The sequence below is a fragment of the Poecilia formosa genome, unplaced genomic scaffold (assembly GCF_000485575.1).
Source record: "Poecilia formosa unplaced genomic scaffold, Poecilia_formosa-5.1.2 Scaffold363, whole genome shotgun sequence".
Taxonomy (NCBI): domain Eukaryota; kingdom Metazoa; phylum Chordata; class Actinopteri; order Cyprinodontiformes; family Poeciliidae; genus Poecilia; species Poecilia formosa.
Genome location: NW_006800302.1, coordinates 300,859 through 312,738, shown reverse-complemented (window position 1 = coordinate 312,738; position 11,880 = coordinate 300,859). Strand labels below are relative to the sequence as shown.

General features: G+C 36.1%; 1 protein-coding gene across 7 annotated transcripts in view; it reads right to left on the bottom strand.

Moving 5' to 3' along the window:
• tcf12 (transcription factor 12) overlaps positions 1 to 11,880 on the bottom strand; it is a 90,750-nt gene that overhangs the window by 77,639 nt on the left and 1,231 nt on the right. For 5 of the 7 annotated variants that reach the window (XM_016662205.1, XM_007574861.2, XM_007574862.2 and 2 more), the window contains exons 1-3: positions 2,553 to 2,738; positions 1,669 to 1,757; positions 651 to 723 (exon numbers count right to left, since the gene is read on the bottom strand). In XM_016662205.1, the coding sequence (XP_016517691.1) occupies positions 651 to 723; positions 1,669 to 1,740 (145 nt within the window). In that variant the 5' untranslated portion in view covers positions 1,741 to 1,757; positions 2,553 to 2,738. Of the gene's footprint in view, positions 1 to 650; positions 724 to 1,668; positions 1,758 to 1,902; positions 1,988 to 2,552; positions 2,739 to 11,880 lie in introns of those variants that run through there. The other 2 variants (XM_016662206.1, XM_007574859.2) reach the window with 2 other exon arrangements.

Genomic DNA, 11,880 nt, shown 5'->3' with positions numbered 1-11,880 from the left:
TATATGGTAGGTAATTGTGTGGGAGAATTATTTAATGGAAGGAGCAATTATCAGTGCGAGTTCCTCACTAACAGGAAAAAAAGGCTCAACAAGATGTTTCACCACCCCTTCACACTACACAGTATAAGCAGCTCCAGCACTCACATATGCTGAAACTAATTTCCTCTAAAACATCTCACCGCAAATCCTCTGTAATAACAGTCTCTGCAAGCATCACAGCACCTGATCATTCAAGCCTAAACACGGCTGATTTATGCATTATTTATTCATCGGACAGTAATGCAAAACATGATTAACATTCACAGTGGTGTGCTATAATTGCACACAGATCAATAAAACATGTCTATGGTCTAAACTGCGCTTTGTTCAACTTCTTTACTGCAGCACCGCTCCACAACCCCAGGTGGGGGGTTCAGGTTTCAAGCGCCAGATGTGAGGAGAACACACAGATGAATTACAACCAAGACTGAAGCCTGAGACACTTTTCCTACAGACTCCATTCATAAATAACTCTGGGAGCAGCGCGAACAAAAGCAAAAGACGTCCAGACATTGATACATTTGTGTGCAGACTTCAAGCAGGAATAAACACAGAGCTCATGTCAAAGGGTTTGCAGAAAATGGAGAAAGGTTTAAGGGATCAGTTCCTACCTGATGCACTGAACTGACTGCTTCCAAGTGTGGTGGGCCTATTTTTCCCTCCGCCTACAGGTGGAGAGAACATCTGAAAGCACAAATACAGACACAGATCTAAAACCACACCAAGGACTCGGCTACGTGGAGCAGAGATGCACAGTTCAGGCTTTTCCTGTCTGATACTGATTTATGTTTTTCTTTGAGGATTGAGACGCTGACTCCAATTTCGACCGATTCAGATTTTTTTCATAAGTATAATAAGACATAACAGAAACAAATGTGCAGCAAGCCCCTTAACAGAAAAGTAATGTTTGTAATTTAACGTAAAACTAATGCATTAAAAAAATCATCTCATTTATGCAAGCCGGAGCTTCGTCTGATTTTTAGTAAACGCAACAAAGTGCATCATATGTGGTTGATTTAAGGAGGAGGAAATCGAAGAATGTTTTTTTCTCTCTAATTTTACCTGCCAATTAAAGGAAGAACAGACTAAAGTAACTCCTGAGCTTAACTCAAACTCTCCAGATTAATTATTTTTTATCTCAAATAACTTGGATCACTACATTTACAATTTCACAATTACAGTATTGTGATTTTTTTTTCCAAACCTTGATCATTTCCAGACTCACTTAGCTAAAAACAAATAGACATAATTTATATCCATCACCATTTTCAACACCAGACACTTTTACTATTTGACAGATGCTGTTGAGGTTAAAAATGTGCTGACTGTGAGTATATGGATTCCCCTGCAGAGCCAAACAGAACTAGATAACTGTGGGAACATTTTAGAAATAAATCACGTAAAAACGGGGTGGACCAATAACTTGGAGGGGAGTGGACTGCTAGATTTGTGGCGAATGGATGCATACAACCTTGATAGTTCAAATTTAAAACACAAAGAACAACGCAGTTAAGGAACATAAGCTCAGACTAATAGTGAAATAACAAAAAAAACTCTATATCCGTAATGAATTTTTAAACCTCAAATGTGAGATGAATCACACCAACAGGTAACAACAAGGAGTCCTACCGCACTGAAATCCAGCAGGTCACTCAATTCCTTATCAGTTCCGAGAGCGGCAATCCGCTGCTGAGGATTCATCCTGACGATCTAGAAACCTGGGAGCAAAAAAACACAATAAACACAGAGTCTATCAGATCGCATCTCTGCTGCTTTATTTAACAGCGGGGTCTAGTTCCACAGGAAATCATCTCCACGGGAGGCATTTCTTATGGACGCAGAATTTAAAAAAAAGACCATCACCGTGAAGTAAACTTGGCTCTTGCCGTTGCCGTCCTTATCATCATCACAGAGATGAAGGCAACTTAAACACATTGTAATTGATGAAATGGTGCTAAAGCGTGTCATAAACACATTCGGTTTGTATCTTTTATTCGCTGGTAAAGAGAGACGAGGGAGCGCTCTGAATGGATGCGTTAAACCTGCAGCATCGCATCAGCGCAGGAACAACGTCACTCCGTAACAACACCGCATGCTGATTGTTACACATGTATACGATCCGCTGATAATGCTGCAATACGCCTTGTTAATGTCAGTGGTTTCTGGAGCCTTGCATGTAAGCAGGGAGATGGTTTTCCCTGCGCTGAAGCACCTAACGTTTCTGGGCTAGCCGCGGCTAACGCTAGCTGCACTTACTCGTTCATATGGGCAGATGCAGCCTCTTACTACTGGCTTTGTTGGCTGTACAACGAGGAAGACAGTCTCGTTTCGGCGGCTAAAACCTAAATTAAAGACGGGGTAAAGACGGGCAACACAGACAAACAAACACTGGACGTGACAATCTCAGTGTCCAGCTCCAGAAAACAAAACGCAATGATGGTCTATATCTCTCTCAACTCCCAACTTCTTTCACGGGTCCGAAAGCTTCTGGCAAACTCCCCTTGATTTTTTACCTGTTTCTCGATTAAAATCCGGACTAGGGTGATCTGGTGAAGAGTCGCTTTCTTCCGACGCGCCTCGCAAATGCAGAACTCGGGTTTAAACGGCGATACGTGGGGAAATATCCTCTATATATCAGTTACGAGTTTCCCTTAGGCAGACATTTTTGCTTTGCAAAAAGCCTCAGCACCACGATGACAGCGGCTGTTGTATCCCTCCGCCGAGGGTCCCACACAGCGGGAGATGCTGTGGCAGTCACTCTGATGAACTGCAGCTTTATCACCGCATTATTACCACTGTCCTCACATGTGATGGCTTTATGCACAGCAGCGGCCACGATATCATCCACAATGTGCCAAAGTTTCAACAACTAACCTGCTAGAGCTTATGGACCAGTGTTATAAGGTTAAACTACAACTAAAGGCCAATAAATTGTAAAAGTGTCTAAGAGGTGTTGTAGTTTGCGGCTTTGCTGACTTTTATAGGAAGAAGCACAGCGGACGGTCAATCCTCACAAGGCTGTAGTCATTGTTGTTGCTTCTGTCTTTTATTTTCTATCCCAGTTTTTTCTTCCACTCAACTTTCCATCAGTGTAACAGCACTTTGTGATCAGCCGCTTCTTTAGCAATGACCTTTGGCTTACCCTCCTTGCAGAAGGCATTGCTGTCTGTCTTCTTGATAACTGTCAAGTCCGCAGCCTTGTGTGGATCACAAGTCAGCTCTATTTATGTTTTAACACTTCTTTCTTAATTGTCTAGTGTAATATTCCACTTCTTGAGAAACATTTAACATATCTTATTTGTGAACTGAATCTTAGCATCACTTTATGAATCTTTTTTTTAATAAATTAAATTTTCAATGCTATTCTAACTTACTGAGATGTGCCACATTTTTCTGTAATATTATCTATTTTATAAAGTCTAATTTAAACAGCAAACTTAGAAAATACCTTTTAAATAATATGTTCAACCAAGACAAATATCTTTACAAAACATTGCCCATCCCTTTGTTTGTTTTTCTGTTTGTTTCTGTCAGATTTGCTGAATATTTTTCATCAAAAACATCATTATGTAAACTGGATTACCTTGTAGGTTTCAGTGTCAGTCTTTAACTCTGTACATTTGCTTGTCATATCTCGTAAAACTTTAATTGTATTAACTTTTTTCGCTCTTTGCTAAGGGCTGCTGCTTGTTTTTATATGTTTTCTATAAGATAGTTTGTTAAAAAATATTTCCATCAATGTATTCATTTGTATTTTGTTGGAGTGATTTCTTTACAACTTTGAAAAATACTTCAGCTCTTTTTTTCCCCAAATTTGTTTGTCTTTACATCTGATGTACATGCTGCATTATTACTGCATGTTTCTAGTTGTTTGCTTTGTCTATTTATATTACTTGAAATATTTTTTTATGATGTATTGCATCTTACTCTATGTGAGAGTGATTCCAAGCAGAAAGTTTTCTTAAAATTTTGTGTCTTTTTCTGACACTGTGCCTTGGCACAACTTAGCAGTTCCAACAATACTGGGAGAATTCACTCCTTCTTTTGTATTTAGGTATAAACAGTAATACTGCTATTTCTTGTTTGAGTGCATTTGTCACTACAGCTAAAAATATATTTAAAAGAACAGTATTGTGTCTTTTCCAGGCACATACTGGCATTTTATGGCACAACCAAGAAACTATGTTACCTTCAGGTGTCATGAAATGCTGTAAATATTAGACATACCTTAAAAGAAATTTGACTTCACAACTTAACTCCTTGAATTTGGCCTCTGTCCCTTTAAGAAGTTCCTTCCCCTAGCACATCATCACAGCAATGCTTCTTCATTGTGCCTTTTACTTTTCTTAGGAGTGTTGGACTGAAAAATATTTGTATGATGAGCTCAGCAGACATCCACCAGGTATTTGCTAATTGCTGCTGCTAGTTTGTAAGAGTGGACAAAAAGGAAGTACAGACGAGGGCTCCTCTGGGAGCTTAACTGGAGACTGCAGCTCCGAGGTGAAGATTTGGGTAAATAGGCAGAGCTTTGGGTAAATGGGCGGAGCTTTGGGTAAACGGGCGGAGCATTGGGTAAATGGGCGGAGCTTTGGGTAAACGGGCGGAGCATTGGGTAAACGGGCGGAGCTTTGGGTAAATGGGCGGAGCTTTGGGTAAACGGGCGGAGCTTTGGGTAAACGGGCGGAGCATTGGGTAAATGGGCGGAGCATTGGGTAAATGGGCGGAGCTTTGGGTAAACGGGCGGAGCTTTGGGAGAACAAACATTTAGGCACCCCGAATGGTTGCTATGGCAGATGTAAGGATTTCTCAAACATTCATGAAAGAGTCAAAGCAACACTCCAGATGTGACTATAATGAGGGGGAAACATTATAACTTCATATAAAGCTAAAAAGAAAAGTTGATTTTACATAATAATTCCCCTTTAAACTCTACAATAGCAGAGGTTTAAGCCACTACTTTTACACTGTTCAAACCTAACGTCATTCTACAAGAGTCTGACATTCCTGTACTTAAAGCCTTCTTGTTTAAAGGCTTTCAACAAGCAGACCGAATTTTTGATAATCTGGTTTAGTTATCCTACAGATGCTTACTTTGAAAGCTTTCTAAATTATTACTCTCAATGGTACAGGTCTGCTGACCCAATGTGATCATTTGATGGTAGATCGGACATTTTGTAACTCCATTTTCTTTTCCTTCTTCCTCTCAGTCAGTTGTCTCATTCTTGCCTTTATTTGCAAGACTTTAACTTCCTTTAACTGCTTAAACTTTGGAATGATTTAACTTTTCATGTCTAGTCAGCTGAGACTCAAAACTTTGCTCAAGATCCATCTTTATTCTTTGGCGTTTTATTTAAAATTAAACAGAGATTGAGATTGAGATTTTAGCCTTACTTTTAAACATCTTTTTCAATATTGTTGTTTGTTTCACTTTATTAAATTGTCCAAATCTGTTACAATATAGATAAATTGACACTGACATATAATATTAACCTTTTTTACTTTTGCGCTATATTGTGCTTTTAAAACTTGAATTTTAGTTTGATTTATTTTTGCAATTCTATGCTAAATATGATTTGTATGTTAAAAAAAACATTTTGAGCACATTTCAAAAACCGATTCATGTTAAAAACACTAAAAGTATGTATATGTTCAGCTCTTGAAAAAAATTAAGAGACTGCTGCAGAATTGTCAGTTTCTCTGATTTTACTTTTCATAGGTATATGTTTGAGTAAAATGAACATTGTTCTTTTATTCTATGGACTACTGACAACATTTCTGCGAAACTACAAGCAAAAATTTTGTATTTATTAGCAGACAATGAAAAAGGTGTAGCGCTTTCAGATCTCAAATAATGCAAAGAAAACAAGCTCATTTGACATTTAGAAACAACAATATTGATGTTCTAACTCAGGAAGAGTTCAGAAATCAGTATTTGGTGGAATAACCAGGCGGTTTTCAATGGGGTTCAGTGCAGTGGGCTTTTAATTTTTTCCACAGCTGTATATAAAACTACCAGTGGAAACATAATCTTCTACAGAAAAATCTGTCTCTGTTAAACCAGATAAAAGGATCACCTGATTTTAACGCAAGAACTCGTCTTTTCCACATATTTCCACAATGGCGGAACAATGTTTGAACTAACCAAATCCCTGCCTTCTGATGGCTTTATTATTAAACTACAACAATTTAACCCATAATGTGCAACTTTCACCTGTCTCAGGTCTGCATTGCTGTTATTTTTTTTTGGGCAATCAAAAACCACAAATACATCCAAATGTCCTGGGATTTCATAAGGACCTAAAAAGACTTGCTGTTCCCACCACTAGCAGGAAAAATGACTCAGTAGAGGAAAATTGTTCTTGAAAAGTTGCTGTTCCAGCATTGGGAGCAACTGCTTACACAGCAAAGTAACCCTCTATATACAGTATGAAGAGGGGTGTGCATACTAAACAGATTACCACAAACTGTAAACATGTTCAAAGGACGTCTTTTAAAAAGGTTCATAACCACAGCAGAGCTTTTGCGCTGTCATCATGTAGGGAAGCTCAGCTAAATATGCTTCTTTTTTTACAAAGATGCAACAATAACAGATGGAAATGATTAAACAGACACAAAGAAAGCACAAGAAATATTTGAGCCTTCCTCTGCTCCACACACGGCATGTTTCTCATATTACAACCCAAAACTTGATGCTTTCTGGACATTATTTCAGCTGATTATTGCTCATGTTTAGATGAAAAATACCTGCTGTAGTCCATTTCAGAGTTTAGGATTCTCAAGTATGTCTTTTTTGAAGATTTTGATCAAATTTATATGACACCTTGAGCCATATTGGTTGCTTCTTAGCACGTATGCTGCATCTTATTTGAACTAGAAGTCATGCTTGTGTTTACTGATCCATGTCAGTTTTTCTTTAACTTAATGCCAATTTGAAAACACACAGATATGAATAGGTTTAGTTTGCTTTATTGTTATTCTACATAGGATCTATTGAACCCAGAAGTGGGTTTATGTAATAATTTTCTTAGCTCTTTATTTAGTATCCGTCTACCGAAGAGCAGACTAGAGAGAAATACACCTGCTGCTTACCTGGTTGCTGTCTAATGAATCTCATATGTAATTTATGTCTTGAATGTATGAACATTACATATTGGGGCATCACAGTTTATCTTTATGATGATAGGTCATACATTTGATAGTTTATTTTTTAGAGTACTTGTAATATTGAATCTTTAATCTGTACTTTCTGTTGTTTATCTTAGGGTTAAATAATGTTCATTTGTAGATTATGCTACCTACTTTTTGGAGGATGAAAAAATTACTTTGGATTTTGTTCTTTACTCCGCTTCAAAAGTGTTAGTGAAGCAGAGTAAAGAACAAAATCCAAAGTAATTTTTTAGATATGCAGCACTGGAAAACATTGAGAGTCCACTGCACTGAACTCTATTGAAAACTTCCTGGTTTCTCCACCAAATAATTTCTGAGCTCTTCCTGAGGTAAAACGTCAGTATTGTTTCAAAATGAATATGAACTTGTTTTCTTTGCTTTATTTGAGGTCTGAAAGTCCAGCATCTTTTTGTTATTTTGACCATTTCTCATTTTCTGCAAATAAATATAAAATTTTTGCTTGGAATTTCAGAGACACGTCAGTAGTTCATAGAATAAAAGAACAATGTTCGTTTTACTCACACATATTCCTATAAAAAGTAAAATCAGAGAAACTGATCATTTTGAAGCAGTCTCTTAATTTTTTCCAGAGCTGTATGTGCCTCCAGGTTCTACCAGTAGCATCGCTACCAAAATTTACGAGAAAATGTGTTTTAGCACATCAAATCATCTGATGTGTGGATTTGTAAGTTTGAAGCCAGACTGTTGGATTGTTTAAAGAAATCATAAAGGTTCAAGCATTTGTTTTGAATCTACCCTGCATTGTAAATTCCAGCATCACATTCATTAAACCTCTTGCAGTTCTGCTCTGGTTTTTGGTTTCATGTGTAGAGCAAATAATCAGTGGTCCAAACTGTGGAAAGTTGTTAAACCTACTGAATTTGCTCCATGCAGGTTTGTAAGGCAAATCTGGTGTTTGGGGGATTTTCTAGGGGAAGAAAGCTTTAAGTAGAATTCTGCTTGTGCCACAATGTTCTTAAACTTTAAAGTGTTTTACTTTAAACTATGATAAATGTTTATACTTTGTTGAACTTTATGCTATTGTTTTGGATTGGAGGCAAGCAGTGATGTTGCTTCAATAGAGAGAGGAGGGAAATCAATCGGTTGATCCAGATTTGCCTGATGATCATCACATCCTTTTTGAAATGTCATTAGTCCATTTTTTTGTACATAAGACAATATCATTAGACCACTGCTTCAACAAGACAAGTGGTTAGTAGGTAAAATAAATATTATCTGTAATCTCTGGGTGTTGGTTCGTCACCAGAGGTTTCCTCTCCAACCAGATCCAGATGTTTCACTAACAGAGGCCGGTTCTTTCCACACCTTTATCAGTGCTCGTGCCAGAACCACCAACACATTTGGATCCGTCCTCAACGAATTATCTAACGTGGGAGAAAAATGTCTGTTTTTCTTTAACACAATGGATCCTACAGTATGACAGAAGATTGTTTTTGTGTGTGAACTGAATGAACTCAGGTTGACTTGAGCCACACATTGTTGAAATCCATCAAATCACAACATATTTTCTCTCAACTTTATTTTTTTGGAGGGTCTTTATAAATTGAGCTGTTCTCAATTTCTTCATAGTATTTTAAATGCCATAAACAACTTTCTCAACATTTGTATGTGTGGGAATTTTCAAGGTAAAGACAAAACGTATCCACATCAAACATTGATGTGGTTTTGTTTGTTTTTTTTACTGATCTCTTTTTCTGGAAATGACTGATAAAAAAAATGTTTCCTGAAAACCCCTGACTTTATTTTGCCATACATCACCAACCACGTTATTTCTGGCACAAATATTTCTAAGACCTTTACTCCATCTATTCCTCTGAAATGTACTGTATCCAGTGAATGTGGTGAACTATATCTTACACCAGCTCTGTAGAAATGGAGTCTAGTGTATCATTGTGATGCAAACAAAAAAGTGAGAAAAAGTGATAAGACTAGGTAATGTTTAAAAATGGTTCATTATAAATATTACAATAAAATCTTTTGAATCAGACTTTAAGTAGTTAACATTTTCCCATAAAACTGTGAAATCTTAAATTATCATGTGACTTTTGTCATATATAGATTCAAAACACTTTTTTATACATAAGAACTTTTTGTTTACAACGTGGTGACAAAGCATTCAACTGTTTTTTCTTGACCATTTCTCAGAATAATTTTTTGCATGAATTTGAGCATAATGCACTGAATGCCAGCAGTTTTTGAAGAATGAAAATGCTGTTTCACAGAGTCAAGATAAAAAACACAAAAAACCCACAGATTTAAAGCTTTATCCTTGAAAGTTAAATGAAAGTGTGTGAGGCTCCTTTGCTGTGGATTACTAATTCCAGACTGCCACCTGTTGGTCAGATCTGTCAAACTTCTCCAGCAGCTACTCTATCAGAAAGTTAACCCACATTTACAGTTATATATATTGTATTTTATCACTCCACACTAATCATTATAGAGCAATATTGAACGTTTAAAGATCTAGAATATACTTTTATAATTATTTTGTAAGCATCATCTGTTATACTTACCCAGGGAATATTGGAAACACTGCACTGCATTGTATTTTCTGTTGTCTGTAAGCACAAAACATAAAATTTCAAATACTTTATATTGTTCTGTACACTTACAATCACCGTGCATCAGTTCTGGTGTCGCCTAATAAACCAAAGTTGACTCTTTAGAGCTGATTTGCTTCTTGAGATTCTTGGAACCTGGTCAGAATATGTCCACTCTCCCTCTGAAACAGCATCTTTCCTTTTCACGCAAAATGCAAACTAATGCAAAATGAACAGTTAAAATTAAAACTGCACTGGCTGAGCTTTTCCAGACTTTTTACGGTCTATACATTAAGATTCAGATACACGGTGCTCTAGTTTCTACAATGTACCAGATGTTGACTCAGTATTATTACTTCAGCATAAATCATGGAATAAAGACTCTTATCCTTAAATGTCTTAGTTAAGAGAATCAAATCACACATTTTTCAAGTAAAAAAGAAAAAAAAGAGAGCATTTTGAGGCTCGTTCTCTCCAGGTTAAGTGACATACAGCCTGTTGTAAGTCTTCTAAAGGAATAGTTTACTTTCCTTCTTTTCATTGGTACTATGTAATTAAAATATGCCCAGCTTTACTCTGCAATTACTGCATGGATCAACATGGATGGACTTGGTTTTTCTTCACTCATATATCATTGGAAGTTCATGTAGTCTTTTTTACGTCCACACAACTTCTTCATTTTATATATTTTTTATGAAATGTGTTTTTTCCACATTGTACAGATTTTAGCGTTATTATTATTAGTGGTAGTAGTAGTTATAGTAGTATCCATTTTCTCTTCACTCCTCGAGACTCAGGGAGATTTTAAAATAAAATACATTTGCTTTTATTCTCTATAAAAGGAATTTGAATCACTGAGCAACAGTTCAGGCTTCTTATGACATGCAAGAAGCTTCTGGTTCAATAGTATCTTAACAAGGAGCGTTTTAAAACATACCCATGTTCTGGATATTTCTGTGTGTGGTGACTCAAGTTTAAATGTTCTGAGTCTGCCGAAAACTCTTTAATGGACATCACTTCACTGTCCCATAAGGTTGTGGATAAATATTTCCAATGTATTTTTTTTTTTAATCACACTTTTTCCTTCCACTCAACTTTCCATTAACACAGTTGGATATAACACACTGTATACAGTCAGAGGCAATAACGTTTTCTGGCTTACCCTCCTGGAGGAGGGTGCCGGTGCCTTTGGACAATTGTCAAGTCAGCAGTTTTTCTTTGATCATTATAAACAATCCTCTGTTAAAATGTGTTGTTGGTGTTCTTAAATATAACTATTTTAGACATAAGACATCATAAAATTCTCAGAAACATTAGAAAGGTATAAATTTCATTGTTTAAACTAAGTACATTTCCAAAAGGCCTCTGATGACCTTCATCAGCTTCATTGACCAAATGTATTTTTATCTTCAATAAATGTTCTCTTTTTAACAGTTTTCATGATTTTTGTTGTGTTAATAGCCCAAGACCTTAGCAAGAAGAAATGCAAACTAAACAACTAATAAATTAATGTAATTAGCCCCTAAAGCATTATTACAAATTATTCATGTTTACATAAATGCAGTTTTGTTTTATGTGCCCTGGAAAGCAAAGGCAGGTGACTCACTAGCAGAGGTGGCAGTGTGTCTTCAACATATATTTACTGCAGTAAAAGTAAAAAGTAGCTGTCCATAAAATTACTTAAAAGTAAAAAGTATTTGGTAAAAAAAAAAAAAAAAAAAAAAGGCAACGCATGTACTGAGTAACTCATCAAATTATCAACCATTTAAAAAAAAAACATACTCCATCAGCTGGACCAAAATATAAAGTGCAAATTTTGGTATTCTAAAGACCAAAATGATTCGTATACAGAATTACAAAATAGCAAAACCAGGCCAAAGATCAATTTTTCCCAATCAATTTCTTTCAACATAAAACATGTAGTTATGTGAAAATGTTTTTTTTTTACAGACCAAAATGAAAATAATTCACATAAATACAAAATAACAAAGTCAAGCAAAAGGAAAAAAAAACAAAAAAAAAACATCTAAACTAATTTCTTAATATGAAACTTCTGAAACTTTAACAAAAACACAGGTGTGTATATCTGGTGACTTTTGTTTAAAACAAACTT